The sequence below is a fragment of the Tachysurus fulvidraco genome, chromosome 16 (genome assembly GCF_022655615.1).
Source record: "Tachysurus fulvidraco isolate hzauxx_2018 chromosome 16, HZAU_PFXX_2.0, whole genome shotgun sequence".
Taxonomy (NCBI): Eukaryota; Metazoa; Chordata; class Actinopteri; order Siluriformes; family Bagridae; genus Tachysurus; species Tachysurus fulvidraco.
The window spans coordinates 2,558,634-2,576,036 of record NC_062533.1 but is presented as its reverse complement, the minus strand read 5'-3'; the positions used below and the strand labels follow the sequence as shown (position 1 = coordinate 2,576,036).

The 17,403-nt window shown below is 42.0% G+C and overlaps 1 protein-coding gene across 2 annotated transcripts in view; it reads left to right on the top strand.

Moving 5' to 3' along the window:
• LOC113647023 (CD2-associated protein) overlaps positions 1–17,403 on the top strand; it is a 53,836-nt gene continuing 36,433 nt past the window's right edge. Inside the window, exon 1 of one of the 2 annotated variants that reach the window (XM_047801352.1) lies at positions 1–459. In XM_047801352.1, coding sequence (XP_047657308.1) covers positions 456–459 — 4 coding nt within the window. In that variant the 5' untranslated portion in view covers positions 1–455. Of the gene's footprint in view, positions 460–6,000; positions 6,201–17,403 lie in introns of those variants that run through there. The other variant, XM_047801351.1, reaches the window with a different exon arrangement.

The following is a 17,403-nucleotide window of genomic DNA, read 5'->3' as shown; positions in this document are numbered from 1 at the left end:
GTTGTTGTTTTTTTTATAGCACGCCTCGTGGCATTCCTGTGTGCGCGCGAGCGTGCGCGAGCGGGTCTCGGTCTCGGTCTCGCGCGATTCCGTTACTGAAATATCGCGAAGTTTTCTCGCTGTTGTGGCACCAGTAGTTTCAGGGAAATCCAAGAAAGGTGGAGACTTCGGGATAACTTCCTGCACTGTACACGTAAAGCAGAGAAAATAAAGGGGACCTTATCTCGGAAACAACCGCCAAGTCGTCGTGAAGGGCAAAAACCGCATGGATTTATTTCGCGTATCATCACAACAACAACAATAATAATAAAAAGAAGAAGAAGAAGAGCAGCAATTAAAGAGGATCCACGTCAGCGCACATCTGAGCCACACGGATAGATAAATAATACACAAAGCTAGCAAACAAGCTGCTAGCTAACGTCGGCTTACAGGCGCTCGCGCACCAACGGGCAGTAATGGGTGAGTTCAGCACAGTGACACTTTACTGTGTTAATGTCTGTGTTACACTTTACTGTGTTAATGTCTGTGTTAATGTCTGTGTTACACTTTACTGTGTTAATGTCTGTGTTACACTTTACTGTGTTAATGTCTGTGTTAATGTCTGTGAATGTCTGTGTGAATGTCTGTGTTAATGTCTGAGTTACACTTTACTGTGTGAATGTCTGTGTTAATGTCTGTGTTAATGTCTGAGTTACACTTTACTGTGTGAATGTCTGTGTTAATGTCTGTGTTAATGTCTGAGTTACACTTTACTGTGTGAATGTCTGTGTTAATGTCTGTGTTAATGTCTGTGTGAATGTCTGTGTGAATGTCTGTGTGAATGTCTGTGTTAATGTCTGTGTGAATGTCTGTGTGAATGTCTGTGTGAATGTCTGTGTGAATGTCTGTGTTAATGTCTGAGTTACACTTTACTGTGTGAATGTCTGTGTTAATGTCTGTGTTAATGTCTGTGTTACACTTTACTGTGTTAATGTCTGTGTTAATGTCTGTGTTAATGTCTGTGTTAATGTCTGTGTTAATGTCTGTGTTAATGTCTGTGTTAATGTCTGTGTGAATGTCTGTGTGAATGTCTGTGTTAATGTCTGAGTTACACTTTACTGTGTGAATGTCTGTGTTAATGTCTGTGTTAATGTCTGTGTTAATGTCTGAGTTACACTTTACTGTGTGAATGTCTGTGTGAATGTCTGTGTTAATGTCTGAGTTACACTTTACTGTGTTAATGTCTGTGTTAATGTCAATGTCTGTGTTAATGTCAATGTCTGTGTTAATGTCAATGTCTGTGTTAATGTCTGTGTTACACTTTACTGTGTTACTGTGGGGTTGTGTGTGTGTTACTGTGGGGTTGTGTGTGTGTTACTGTGGGGTTGTGTGTGTGTGTGTCACTGTGGGGTTGTGTGTGTGTGTGTGTGTGTGTCACTGTGGGGTTGTGTGTGTGTTACTGTGGGGTTGTGTGTGTGTGTGTCACTGTGGGGTTGTGTGTGTGTGTGTGTCACTGTGGGGTTGTGTGTGTGTGTGTGTCACTGTGGGGTTGTGTGTGTGTGTGTGTCACTGTGGGGTTGTGTGTGTGTGTGTGTCACTGTGGGGTTGTGTGTGTGTGTGTGTCACTGTGGGGTTGTGTGTGTGTGTGTGTGTGTTACTGTGGGGTTGTGTGTGTGTGTGTGTGTGTGTGTTACTGTGGGGTTGTGTGTGTGTGTGTGTGTGTTACTGTGGGGTTGTGTGTGTGTGTGTGTGTGTTACTGTGGGGTTGTGTGTGTGTGTGTTACTGTGGGGTTGTGTGTGTGTGTGTGTGTGTTACTGTGGGGTTGTGTGTGTGTGTGTGTGTGTGTGTTACTGTGGGGTTGTGTGTGTGTGTGTGTGTGTGTGTTACTGTGGGGTTGTGTGTGTGTGTGTGTGTGTCACTGTGGGGTTGTGTGTGTGTCACTGTGGGGTTGTGTGTGTGTCACTGTGGGGTTGTGTGTGTGTCACTGTGGGGTTGTGTGTGTGTGTCACTGTGGGGTTGTGTGTGTGTGTGTCACTGTGGGGTTGTGTGTGTGTGTGTCACTGTGGGGTTGTGTGTGTGTGTTACTGTAGGGTTGTGTGTGTGTGTGTTACTGTAGGGTTGTGTGTGTGTGTTACTGTAGGGTTGTGTGTGTGTGTTACTGTAGGGTTGTGTGTGTGTGTTACTGTAGGGTTGTGTGTGTGTGTGTGTTACTGTAGGGTTGTGTGTGTGTGTGTGTTACTGTAGGGTTGTGTGTGTGTGTGTGTGTGTGTGTTACTGTAGGGTTGTGTGTGTGTGTGTGTGTGTGTGTGTGTTACTGTGGGGTTGTGTGTGTGTGTGTGTGTGTGTGTTACTGTGGGGTTGTGTGTGTGTGTGTGTGTGTGTGTGTGTGTGTGTGTGTTACTGTGGGGTTGTGTGTGTGTGTGTTACTGTGGGGTTGTGTGTGTGTGTGTGTGTTACTGTGGGGTTGTGTGTGTGTGTGTTACTGTGGGGTTTTGTGTGTGTGTGTTACTGTGGGGTTGTGTGTGTGTTACTGTGGGGTTGTGTGTGTGTTACTGTGGGGTTGTGTGTGTGTTACTGTGGGGTTGTGTGTGTGTTACTGTGGGGTTGTGTGTGTGTTACTGTGGGGTTGTGTGTGTGTTACTGTGGGGTTGTGTGTGTGTTACTGTGGGGTTGTGTGTGTGTGTGTGTTACTGTGGGGTTGTGTGTGTATGTGTGTTACTATGGGGTTCTGTGTGTGTGTGTGTTACTGTGGGGTTGTGTGTGTGTGTGTGTTACTGTGGGGTTGTGTGTGTGTGTGTGTTACTGTGGGGTTGTGTGTGTGTGTGTGTTACTGTGGGGTTGTGTGTGTGTGTGTGTTACTGTGGGGTTGTGTGTGTGTGTGTGTTACTGTGGGGTTGTGTGTGTGTGTGTTACTGTAGGGTTGTGTGTGTGTTACTGTAGGGTTGTGTGTGTGTTACTGTAGGGTTGTGTGTGTGTTACTGTAGGGTTGTGTGTGTGTGTGTTACTGTGGGGTTGTGTGTGTGTGTGTTACTGTGGGGTTGTGTGTGTGTTACTGTAGGGTTGTGTGTGTGTGTGTGTTACTGTAGGGGTGTGTGTGTGTGTGTGTGTGTGTGTGTTACTGTAGGGTTGTGTGTGTGTGTGTTACTGTAGGGTTGTGTGTGTGTGTGTGTTACTGTAGGGTTGTGTGTGTGTGTTACTGTAGGGTTGTGTGTGTGTGTTACTGTAGGGTTGTGTGTGTGTGTTACTGTAGGGTTGTGTGTGTGTGTTACTGTAGGGTTGTGTGTGTGTGTGTGTTACTGTAGGGTTGTGTGTGTGTGTGTGTTACTGTAGGGTTGTGTGTGTGTGTGTGTTACTGTAGGGTTGTGTGTGTGTTACTGTAGGGTTGTGTGTGTGTGTGTGTTACTGTAGGGTTGTGTGTGTGTGTGTGTGTTACTGTAGGGTTGTGTGTGTGTGTGTGTTACTGTAGGGTTGTGTGTGTGTGTGTGTGTTACTGTAGGGTTGTGTGTGTGTGTGTGTGTGTTACTGTGGGGTTTTGTGTGTGTGTGTTACTGTGGGGTTTTGTGTGTGTGTTACTGTGGGGTTTTGTGTGTGTGTGTGTGTGTGTGTGTGTTACTGTGGGGTTGTGTGTGTGTGTGTGTGTTACTGTGGGGTTTTGTGTGTGTGTTACTGTGGGGTTTTGTGTGTGTGTTACTGTGGGGTTTTGTGTGTGTGTTACTGTGGGGTTTTGTGTGTGTGTTACTGTGGGGTTTTGTGTGTGTGTGTGTGTGTGTGTGTGTGTTACTGTGGGGTTTTGTGTGTGTGTGTTACTGTGGGGTTTTGTGTGTGTGTGTTACTGTGGGGTTTTGTGTGTGTGTGTTACTGTGGGGTTTTGTGTGTGTGTGTGTGTGTGTGTGTGTGTGTGTTACTGTGGGGTTGTGTGTGTGTGTGTTACTGTGGGGTTTTGTGTGTGTGTGTTACTGTGGGGTTTTGTGTGTGTGTTACTGTTCCGTGTTACACTTTACTGTGTGTCTTTATGTCTGTGTTACTGTGGGGTTGTGTGTGTGTGTTACTGTGGGGTTGTGTGTGTGTGTGTGTGTGTGTGTTACCGTGGGGTTGTGTGTGTGTGTTACTGTTCCGTGTTACACTTTACTGTGTGTCTTTATGTCTGTGTTACTGTGGGGTTGTGTGTGTGTGTTACTGTGGGGTTGTGTGTGTGTGTGTGTGTGTGTTACCGTGGGGTTGTGTGTGTGTTACTGTTCCGTGTTACACTTTACTGTGTGTCTTTATGTCTGTGTTACTGTGGGGTTGTGGGTGTGTTACTGTGGGGTTGTGTGTGTGTGTTACTGTGGGGTTGTGTGTGTGTGTGTGTGTGTGTGTGTGTTACTGTGGGGTTGTGTGTGTGTGTTACTGTTCCGTGTTACACTTTACTGTGTGTCTTTATGTGTGTGTTACTGTGAGACTTGCTGACAGTCTTTAAGGACACAGAGGACTTTAAGGTGTTCTACATTTAGTGAACTTGCTTGTCTGGTCCTGAGCACAACATTCCTACATTCCTCCTGTTTAACTGCAGCATTTTACACTGAACTGCTGTTTATACTGAAGTTTATATACATTTACTACTAAAACATGTAGTTCTGTCTCTGTCTCTCTCTCTCTCTCTGTCTCTCTCTAAACAGCATTAACCTTGTTATTAGATCTACATCGTTACGTTGAATCCGTCGATTGTCCACGAGTATAAATTAATTGAGGGATTCGATTTAAGCCTTTTTTTTTAATCCTCCTCTCTCACCGTTAATCATGTGGATGGTCAAAGTGTTGATTCATTGTCTTCACTTTGGCCTATAAACACCTTACTCACTTTCACTGAAGTGTCATTTTATTTGTATATCGGGTTCACGATAGGCGCTTTCAAAAAGTGACGGCTTTAGCTGAAATCCGTATGTGACGAGGCAGAGGTGAGGAAAATCTCCTCGAGGCGAAATGAGGAAGAGGCTGTGATTCAAATCATCAGTGATGCTTCTCATAGTTTCTACATTAGTAATATTTCTGTCGTAATAATTTCATCCTGAATTTTAGACCCCACTTTCAGAGCCACTGATCGTCGTATAATGAGTCAGTACTAAGCTAAGAACGTCTCCTTTACGGTGGCACGCAGGTCCGACTATGTGCCGAAGAAGGAGTTTATATTAGAAATGTAAATTATGAGGTACGAGTGGGATGAGCGACAGCAGACCGAGAGCTTAATACATGAATGCATTGACACTGCAGGTTCTCGGTTTGCTGAAAGATCAGGGTTAGAGATTTTTCAAACACAACACGTGTGTTAATTACAACAGGCAATAATATAACATTGCTCAATAATCTTTGGGGTCCAGGGAATGCTGGCCTGAATACACCACGGCTGGAACGACAGGCTTTCACCTAGTACCAAGTTATCATAGCCACTTTACCTACTGCCATGTTTGTGAGAGGTGAAAGGAAACAGCAGAGGAATTTGACTGATACTTCCTGATGATTTCCTTTGGTTTGGTTTCAGTGTGTAGACATTTTATACACTGGAACTTCAGATTCAAGTATTGTCTCCTTTCACGATGTGCCCACGCTGTCACTTTCAAAGCTCAGGTATGAGTTTGTCCATCTTAATATCCAGTCACCAGCTCAGACCACATCCAGTGTATAAAAGGTCTTCACGTTAACAGGGATGTCTCCGACACCCGCAAGTCTAGTTTTTCTTGTTACTCATGCGTTCGTGTCAGATACCTTTAGATCGTACACGACCTTGTTTGGATCGCGGCCAAAACGTTATCAGTTCATCTGTGGATAACGAAGACGAGTCCTTACGACTCTTGCCTTTAACAAGTGTTTCCTGCTGATGTACTGACTGACACTGTTGACAAAATCTTCGACAGGAATTGAGTTCCTGATCAGGAAACATCTCTGTATGGCAAACAGGAAGAAGGTACTGAAGAATTTCAGACCTTTGAACCTTCATAAGAATGTAAAAAGTACCGGTGACGAGTGTGTTTAATGATTCCTAAGACGTCGTGCTGACGAGGATCTCGCTCGGTCGCAGTTGTAGGCTACGTATTCGGCCGCGAGCCCGTAGGATCTCGGCATGACGCCTTCGTCACGAATCGTATTAGATTGCCTTGATTATTTCACAGAAAAATCCGACGTGTCTCATGTGGCTATTGTGCTGTAATGAATGCTGTCGGATCTACGTGTTATTTCTTCCAGTACGGTAAGGTCTGTGTTAACAGTAAAAGCTGTTCTGCTGCTCTCACCTGTGCTCTGGATAAAGGTGTGTACTGCTAGAACAATTCACAGACAGAAGAGCTTGTAAATGCTTTCAGGGATCAAGCTGTAGTAAAGCGCACAGTGGAGTCGTGCAGAAAAAAGCTCGGAGCACATTTATTTCTGGATTTTCCTCACCATGTGCAAATTATGGTTTATATATAAAGCCAGACTGATTGGTGTGTGTGTGTGTGTGTGTGTGTGTGTGTGTGTGTGTGTGTGTGTGTGTGTGTGTGTGTGTGTGTGTGTTTTCCTGAAAGCAGGATTCAGGGCTTTTCATTTTTGGTGTAAAATGGGCTTAATTCTAGAAATGTGGGATGGATCGATCGATTTAGTCGAGCAACAGAATGGGAAAGACCCGTGTTCAGTGGCCTTTACAGTCAGTCATCTGGATTTAACAAGAAACGATGTCTGTCTGTTGACTCATTTTAAGTGCCACTGTGTTTCTAGCTGATTTTTTTTTTATTTGATGCCATTCGCTGAAACTCCGATTCAGAAACCCCCTGGTCAGAATGTCAGCTTTGGGGGTGTTTCTGACATTGTTTTTTTTCCTGGTCAGAGGTCACATGCCGTCTCCTTTTACAAAATCGTTTTGTTAATCGTTAAGAAAATACACGTCTATCAAGCAGGATTGAAATCACAGTCGGATTGAACTATTTGTTGTTTCCAGGCTGAGAAGAGCGGGTTGTAAACAGCTCCACGGTGAATGTGCGCTTGTTCTAAGAAAACACAAATATATAATTACTAAAAATAGACAAGGTATAAAAAAAGTCAATGAAATGAAACCGAGCTAAATCATGCCTGAAATTTTTTTTCTCCTTCAGTGTTAATTTACAACATATTAAGATCAAGTCGTAAAACAAGGCAGGTTTTAGGTTTTAGGGGAAAGTTGGAAAAATGTTACAATAACCTCGTTATGCAAATCCTAAAACTAAAGCTTTTTTTTTTTGTTGAAACACCTTTTGGTTGTATTACATCACTCAAGAGTCTATAAAGGTGACATCACTTTAATATTTTCCTTCTTTTTATTGCAAAAACTAAGAGTACATTTACAGCTTTTAGCAGACACCATTATCCAGAGTGACTTACAACTGAGCAACTGAGGGTTAAGGGCCTTGCTCAGGGGCCCAGCAGTGGCAGCTTGGTGGACCTGGGGTTCGAACCCATAACCAACACCTTAACCACTGAGCTACCACATCCCCATAAGAGTATCTCTTATGCACAGAATGATTCAGGTCACATCACATTTTTAGTCGGATCCGGGGGTGTGTAGACTTTTAGCCATTGTATATAAACATCAAATAAATTGTCAAACGTCGGATCGGTTTCAGTCTCTCGGATGTAAGAGTGTTTCAGAAGACGGAGGTTAGAAAAGGATGGCAGGTTGTGTAAACAGCTTCGGGGTTCTGTTAATACAGAGTTATACAGTGCTGTGTGAACGTTTTAGGCAGGTGTGAAGAAATGCTATAAAGTAAGAATGCTTTATAAAATAGTTTGTTTTTAAAGATTTGCAAAATGCAAAGTGAGCGAACAGACAAGAATCTAAATCAAATTAATACTCATTAACCAATTATCTTAAGCAGGTGCTAATGATCACCAGTTTCATATGTAGGTTGAAACACAGTCATTAAATAAAACAGTAACAGAAGTATAGGGGCTTAAACCTGCAGGAGTTACAGCCAGACGCTGCTACAGGTGACGTTGTGAAACACATTTTCATATCACAGGTCATACATCATGGCAAGACTGAACACAGCAACAAGACACGTGATAGTTCTATTGCATCATCATGGTCGCCCCCAGGCAAAGATTTTTAATATGTTTAAGCTATTTAAGAAAAGGTCATTGTTGAGGATCGTAGATGTTTCGGTTGGCAGAGGAAACGTCATGCAGCAGATGAGACACATCATGTCCAGCAATGCTATCAGCAAAGAACTGGTAGAAGCCACTGGGACCTGATGATAAACCCCATCTACTGTCTGGTGAAGTCTGGCCAGATGTGGGCTTCATGGAAGGCTTGCAACCAAAAAGCCATACCTCTGATGTAGAAACAAGGCTAAGTGACTTAACTATGCACAAAACAGACTGATGAGTCAAAGCTTGTGGCTGTAGCAGGAGGCAGATTGTTTACTGAAGGGTTGGAGAGGGGTACAATAGTGAGGTAACAGTGAAGCATGGTGGAGATTCCTCACAAGTTCGGGGCTGAGTTTATTTAACCGGAGTGTGAGATTCGGTCAGGATTAACGGTGTCCTCAGTGCTGAGACACACGGGCAGATACGTCTCCATCGTGTTGTATCATCAGGGAGGCGTCTGGTCAGGCCTCAGATTTATTCTACAGCAGGTCAACAACCCCAAAGAGACAGCCTATGGAATTAAAAGCTGTGTTTAGTGTAGAGAAGAACAAGGATCGTGGAAGCGATGGTTTGTCACCCACAGAGTCCTGAATCCATCATGTCTGTCTGGGATCACACGAAGAGACAGAAGGATCTGACATCCACAGAAGATCTGTGTTTAGTTCTACAAGATGTTTGGAACTCTTCCTAGAAGAATTGATGCAGGCAAAATGTTGTTCACAATAAATATTGTTGTGATTTTGGATTTCTCTTCTATTCATTTACTTTCCATCGTGTTTAACTGATAAAATAAACTATTAACACGTCTACACTTCTATTTTCGGAAGCAGTCTTACTTTATCACATTTTTTCACACCTACCTAAAACTTTTCCACAGCACTTATTGTCACCCGACTCTCGTAGTGTTGTGTAGAGTTTTGCTTTGATATTTTGTCTTCTTCACGGTTGACACAGAAATGCACGGTTGGGCTGAAGTGTTGTGTAAACCTTAATTAAAAAACTCCTCTTACGTACGTTTTATTACAGACCAAAGGAAATTAGTACATGAATCGACTAAGGACAGGATGATACGTTTGTCCAGCTCGATAACGACTTTGTTCCAGTCTGTATAGCTTTTGTAACGTCAGTGACAAAGACCGTAAGTTGTAGGATTGTGTTTTGTCTCCGAGCTACAGTTTTCTCGCGGCACCTAAGCGGGGAAACGTGTATGACTAGTCATTTATTTGGCTCGCTTTCAACAGCGTTCTCACATCCCTGTGTGATCTAATCATGCGGATTAATCCACACAGTCAGATTTGCATTACAGACGGTCTGAGCATAGTGTGAGCACTCGCTGGAGTTACAGCTCTGTGACCTGTAGTACGTTTCAACATGCAGCATAAACATTAAACTCCCATTTTGCAAAAGGTGGTGTGAAGTTTTTTTAATGTTGGATGAGGAAACAAAACTTTACCAAGAGCAGAGAGATGATTTTTATTCATCATTAGTACAAACAGCGTGAAAAATATGTAGAGGAAAAAAGTTTTAAACCATGGCTTCATTACAAGTTGGTGGATAAAGTGTTAAACTATAGTTGAACCTGTAGGAGCTTTTTGTACACGATTGGATGAGGCTCAGGCATTCAAATTTAATTAAGCTTTACATATTTAACAATGAGAGACAAATGAGGTTTTTTTTTTACCCCATGCACCTTTACACCTGTTGCCCCTTAAGCCTAGCACACACACATATATAACAGCTACAAGTCGACTCCAAAAAAACAAATAAACATTCACTCCGATTACCTTCAGCTTATGATGAAATATTTATATCCTGATTGGAATATTGTCTTCTAGGATGACGGTGTTCACTTCCACACAGGCTACTGAATGGTTGTATGAGTATGAAAATGATATGTGGTCTTCAGTCTCAACAGAAGGAAACCCATCTGAACACCTGTGGGAGAGTTTAGACCTAACATGGTTAGATCTCCATCCACCATCAGCAAAACATCAACGGAGGGAATGTCTTTACCGTGGCACTGACTTTGCTCTAGTTTGTCGTGTGTGTGTGTGTGTGTGTGTGTGTGTACGAATCTTACCTGACCGTTACACTCGGGCTGCGATGCTTTGCGTCTGTAAGTAGAGCCGACTCGCCAAGATAAAGATCAAAACGTTTATTAAACTCGAACGAAACATGACATTTCTGTCAGAAAGCAGAGTGGCACGTGCCGAGATATAACCCACGTATATAAAAAAGGGGGAAAAAGTCTGGAAGTGTTTGGGCACTTTGTGGTCTCTCATGGGGCTTTTTTCCAGATCAGATCAACAACCAGAAGGCTACAAAAATTGCTGCTTTTCACCAACGAGCACGGTTTGAGATTCCTGACGTACACAACTCACCCAGAACTATTGGCTGTGTTATCGGTCACCTGACGACAGTAAAGTAACAATCATTTTGTGAAGGAAAAAACTCTGATTTGATTTAGTTACAAACGGAATACAGTTATAAACGAATCCCGTTTATCTGATGGAGCAAATAAAACCAACCACACATTTCCATACAGACCATTTCCTTCACAAACATCTATCTATCTATCTATCTATCTATCTATCTATCTATCTATCTATCTATCTATCTATCTACCTACCTACCTACCTACCTACCTACCTACCTACCTACCTACCTACCTACCTACCTACCTGCTTGTGTCGTTCCCCTATCTATCTATCTACTTGTGTCGTTACTGAGAAAATGGCTTCAGGCTCATTACAGGACGTGTTGTATGCTTTAATTAGACACAAAAGGAGTGTGTTGGTGCTGCATCTGTGTTGTTGTTAACAGCGTGAAGGCCACCAGGTTTAATTTTAACCTGCGTATAGGAGTGTCTCTTCAGATACCTTGTGATTAGCCCCACCCTTGGCAGAATTGCACATGAAACCTTTCCAAGTGCTTCATACTTTCCAGTGCTGTGAGAATTGCTGTGTGTTCTTCCAAGCGAGCGTTTCAGATGAACACTAATATGGATATTACACTCGTCTCCATCCACCGCTCATATTTATCTATAGGGTTAACACTGACTTGACACTTTTCCCCGGTTTCACCCCGAGCTAATGAGTAAGCTTGTGTGCATGTAAACACACATAAACCTGTTCCCACATCTTATCAAACACCGTACCAGTGCCTGGTGTTACACGGGGCTGTCTGTGGAGTGCACGCTCGGAGCTGGGAGTGCTCAGGAAGGGCGAGCTGCATGCAAACCACGTAGATTATTACTAGTGTTGAATAGACCTACCCAACGTAGTCAGAGAAGTATAAAGAAGGCTGTTATACAGTGCATGGTGTGATGGTATGAGATATAATCGAGTGCTGCAGGGATGATGTAGGTTTGTAGTTCAGTCCAGACTAGTGCTGGGCGATATGGCTGAAAACTGTATCACGATATCAGTGTTACATATCAGTCGATATCGATAATTACTGATATTTTTAATGACCCATTTGAAATAAGGACCTAAACTTAACCTTCCTCTGATCAGAAGACAGAAATGTCAACAACCAGGAAAACTCAAATAATTATAATGTAAACATAAGTCTAAAAAACTGCCATACTTGTGCGCCGACTTTTCCTCTCAAGAGGAATCCAGCAGACCGGCACGAGACAACGATGTAGCGCAACCAAACATAATACTGTTACACGATTGGCTGTTAGCGTGTGTCACTCCCTACGTTGCTAGGTCACCAGAGAGCGAGTGCCTTTGTTAATGCAACCAAACTTGCTTCGCGACCTCCGTTTTCTTCCGACGAACAATAAAAAATATGGAACACATTTTTTATTGATATCGATCACGTGTCTATCGCGATACGTATCGTTATCGTTTTATCGCTCATCGTGGTAAAGTAAAAGTGTATTAAACATTAGTATACTTAAGGTACATTATCAAATGCGCTAAAAGTAGCCCCGCCCACAGCTCCTGACGCAAGCGGTTCTTAAGTCTAGACCAGCAACATTTTGGTGCTACTGAAGAACCACTTTTCCTGGTTCGGAGCCGGTGCTTTGGCGGTCGAAACAGAAAGAACTGGTTCTAAATTAGGCTCCGAACCTGCACTCGAACTGCCTCGGTGGAAAAGTGGCTGGTCGCTATCCTTCTTGCCAAAGTCTTTCAACAACATTGGTTCAAAGAGAAGGCGTGACGGTCTCTGGGTGGCTCCATCCCCAGCAATCCCCATGAGACACTGGCTGACCATGCAGATGAATCCCTGGCAGAATGCACGCTGGGTGACGAGACTCCAACCAGGGATAGAACGTCAGGATTGATGATTAATAATAGTATTTTTGGACACTAGCTGCTGGAGCTTGTTTATGCTCCTACTTGAACATCCAGACAGTAAAGCGTTACCATAATTCAACCTAGCGGTAACAAATGCATCTTTCTGCATCATGTAATGACATCATATTTCTTATCTTAGCAATATTTCTGAGATGAAAGAAGGCGTCCCTTGTGATATTATTTATGTGAGCTTCAAATGACAGACTGGTCTCAATAATCACACCAAGGTCTTTTACTGCTGCATGTGATGTAATAGAAAGACCATCCAATAGAAAGAGTTACTCTGTAATCAGAAAGCTTACTTCTGGCTGCCTGTGAACCTTAGGAAGTTAGTAAGTATCCACTGTCTGATGTCTTTTACACAACCTTCAGTCTTATTAAGCTGGTAACTCACATCTGATTTATGCTGATGACACACAGCTAACGGTGGGAGCTAATACCATGTGTACGAATAATTGCACCAAGGAGTAGCATAAATAGGGAGAAAAGCAACGGGCCTAAAACAGAACCTTGCATAACACCGGACATTACTTTAGTATGTTTAGAGTAGTCATCATTTAGATCTCTGAACTGATAGCGATCAGTCATATAAGACCTGACCCAGGAGAGACCTGACTCTCTTTAACACCAACAACATGTTTTAGCCTATAAAGTACAATAGCTTGGTCAATGGTATCAAAAGCTACACTAAGATCAAGCAACAACCACAAAAAGACACACCCCTGATCGGAGGCCAGTAACCGGTCATTTACAACTTTAACCAGCGCTGACTCTGTGCTCTGATGAGGCCTGAATCCTGACTGATACACTTCATGAATATTACTCCTATGTAGGTCTGAGCGTAACTGCTGAGCTACAACCTTCTCTAGGATCTCGGAGATAAAGGGGAGGTTTGATAGTTATAGATGGCCGATAGTTAGACAGCTGGCTTGGGTTGAGATTAGATTTTTTTATTCAGAGGTTTGATAACTGCTAGCTTAAAAGATTTTGGCACATCGCCTGTGCCAAGGGAAGAATTTATTATCTTTAGGATGGGCTGGGTAGCTACTGGTAGTATCTGTTTAAAGAAACATGAGGATAAGGGATCCAGTATGCAGGCTGATAATTTTGAAGAAGAAATCAGTGAAATTAGTCTCTTGTCATTATCTATACGATTGTTTGGTATTAAATGAATGGTCTGAATTTTCTGCTTGATGTTATCAATTTTTCCTTTAAAATAAGCCATGAATTCATCAGTGTTACAAAAAGATGTGCGCTTTTTGACAGTGGTTTTTATTTCTAATAAATTTTGCTGCTGTATTAAATAAAAAAACATCAGGATTATTTTTATCTTTAATCAGGCTGGGGAAATACACCGATCTAGCAGCACCAGGAGATTATTTGTACAGTAGCTACGAAGGCTTTTGTACAGTAGCTACGAAGGCTACGAAGACCTTAAGTATACTAATGTTTAATACACTTTTACTTTACCGCGATATGATACATTATCAGCACACATGATAGTAGTTAGCTACATGCTAAAGCTAAATTTTTTCTGTGTTAACGATAAAATAACGCTATGTATTTTATCGATTACAACCTCCGTTTATACAGATTACACGGAGCCGCACGTACACGTTTTATTCGCCGTGTTTGGATGCTAATGCAGGTTCACAAAGCCATGAGCATTAACAGTAAAGCAACATCCGCCATTGTTGTCGTGTTTGTGTTTGCCGCTGCTGCGCTAACGTTGCTGGGACACGTGACACGTATACAGTGACGTCACACTCGGCGCTGTGATGCTCTCTAGCCGGTGGAAAGGCAAACCGGTTCTTAGAAGGTTCGCCAGTGGAACCAACTTTGAACCAGCACCAGCGCTAGCTCTGAACCAGCACCCGGTTCTTTCCGGTGGAAAAGAGGCACTAGACAGACAGACTTAGCTCATTCATTCACATTCACGCAACCTCTGAGGTAAACGGACGTGCTTATAAAGCAATAAACGACAGTCACAGTAACTTTATTAGAACTGTTAGTGAACTTGATTAACACACTATATATAGCCTAATAAAATACAACATGTACAGGTTTGTTCTCGTTGATGTAAATAGTTATTTTAAAAGAATTGCCCCTATTTATCAAATCTAAAGTTACTTAATATATACAAGATCTGTTAAGGGGTCAAAAAAATATTAAAAATGCAAAAAGAGAGAATGTAAAAATAAACATGTTAACCCTTTATATATGTATAAAGTTACTAAATAGTTCCAAAATATGTACAAAAAAATATTAAAAATGAAGAAAACAAAAACACAACAATAACAAACAACCCACAACAATTGTCTTAAATATATGGTACAGTATAGACATGAGAGATTAAAGCATTAAAGAACCCCCCACCGCCCCCACCCAAATCCGATGGCCCACCAGGAATATCACTTGGCCCACCTTTCATCTCTTATCTGGAGCCGGGCCTGCTACACGTGTTATGTTAGTATGAACAACTTGAGTTAAACATGTGTCGAGATTCTTGTTTAATGCCTAGCTTATGCCTGTTAGGCGTGACTGATGTTTATAACTATAACCGGGCGGACAAGCTTCGTTTAATGCGACAAACTCATTTTGTTTAATCCAGGCTTTTGTTAAACGTAGAACACAAACCGTCTGTTCAGTAATCATTTCATTAAAAATAAGTGCTTATTAGAAGAGATCTTATAATTAACAGTCCTAGCTTTAGATCAAAGTTGCTGGCTTTGCATTTGCTATGATGTAATATTATGTTAATAAGGTTACTAAAGCAAATGATCGGAGAGTTTATAGATTATCGTTTAGCTCGGGAAACCGACACGGTCTCTATATTGTGAACCTGGGTGACGACTGAATGCAGCTAGCAGAAGGTTAGCCTGCTTCTCTGCTCCCTGGCCCTGGCTCTGGATCGTCACCGATTAACTAGGCTTGTTTTTAAACTACAATAATACTCTTAGTAACCTCTGACTGACAACGGCGTATATTGTTAGCATGGACACATGGGAAATTACCTTCGAGTACCTACTGTGGGTAAAATAAGTATTGAACACGTCACTATTTTTCTCAGTGAATTTATTTCTAAAGGTGCTATTGACATGAAATGAAATTTTCACCAAATGTTGGTAACAACCCATTCAATCCACACATGCAAAGAAATCGAACCATAGATGTCCGTAAATTAAGTTATGTTTAATAATGTTAAATGACACTGGGGGAAAAAGTATTGAACACGCTTACTGAAACATATTTAATCCTTTGTACGAAAGCCTTTGTTGGTAATGACGGCTTCGAGACGCCTCCTGTATGGAGAAACGAGTTGCATGCATTGCTCAGGTGTGATTTTGGCCCATTCTTCCATACAATAGTCTTCAAATCTTGAAGGTTCTGTGGGCTTCTTCTATGAACTCTGATCTTTAGTTCTTTCCATAGATTTTCCATTGGATTCGAGTCAGGTGATTGGCTGGGCCATTCTAGCAGCGTTATTTTCTGTCTCTGAAACCAATTGAGAGTTTCCTTGGCTGTGTGTTTGGGATCATCGTCTTGCCGAAATGTCCACCCTCGTTTCATCGTCATCATCCTGGTAGATGGCAGCCTTTGCCATAGTTGGGGTTATTAACTCCGCCTAAGGCATCCAGATTTTACCTTACTGAAACTTACTATCGCTATCGCTAATCCTCTCTAGTGTCTGGATGCGCACGTCTAAAGCTGAAATCTGAAAAATTACTAAACACACACATAGATATGAACGTTTAAACAAAAACCCATTAAAAAAAACAATGACCTCAGGACACGGATGCAGGAAGTGTAAAACTGCCGACTAATTTCCCAGGTTTGGGACTCATTATTGTTTCACTCCTCACTGCAAACCCTCTGGACTTAAAACATGAATCCGTGGGGTTTTGTTTCTAAATTTGGGCAAGCAAATATTAAGTGTACAACATGAACCAACATGCAGACAGCTCAGCTGTCTAGGGGAGAAAATCAAGGCATTTTGAAGCTGAGAAAAGAGACACAACAATCATTGCCAGACCTGCCAACTTTTACGCATTTTGTGTAGCAGATACGCATTTAGACATCAAAGTACGCTGCTACGATTTGTCACTTCAAAATACGCATTGTAAAAAACCGTTGTTTAACCGCATTGGGCAGCAACCTGGGATATTAATAATTAGACCAATCATAGCGCCAGTTTAAAACTATTCAATGCTGAGAGCCGTCAAAACGGATGTGGTTTTCATCTGTCTCTGTCCTCCTTCAAGTCTTCTTACAGTGACTGTTTTTTACAAGTTAGGACTTAACGTTTCAAAGGTAAATGGCCAGAATTGTGAATTTCATCTATTTTAATAATCCTGCCGAACCACAGGCGTCGTTAGACTCCTTTACTGGGGGCATGTGCCCAAGTGTCCGGTGTTGTGCCTCAAGTTTACGATTTACGCACAGATCAAGTTTTACTTTATTTGCCAGTATTAATATAGGAAACGTAAGTCATGCCTGTAAACGCATTGCCATCGTACTTTAACGGGAAAGCCAAACTGGCGCGAGCACGCAGACATCGATATCCGCGAGCGTCCGTGTGTCCCTTTTATAGCACGCAGTCATGCTATAACATGGCGAAACTAATGTCATTTTTTAAATATCAATCATATTCTGACTCGATCGTTACCGGCTCCTGTAGAAATGATGAGGGAGGTATTATTATATGATCAGCCAGTCAAAACCATAGTGAAGTCTAGAGTCTAGCATTATTGCTGAGAAAATGAACACATGTATGTGTTGTCAGATATGAAGTTACTGTTTAGTTCATTAGATCTAATTTATGGCAACACATAAAGAGTTGTTAAAATATGTTGCCTTTTCAATAAAAGAGGTCTTCATGGTCTACTTGTATGTTGAATAACTAGATATGGTGGTGAGTGAGAACTATGTGCTAAATAAAAAGTTGTGATGAGTGTGAACTTAATCAACACTGACCAGCAAATGTGCCTG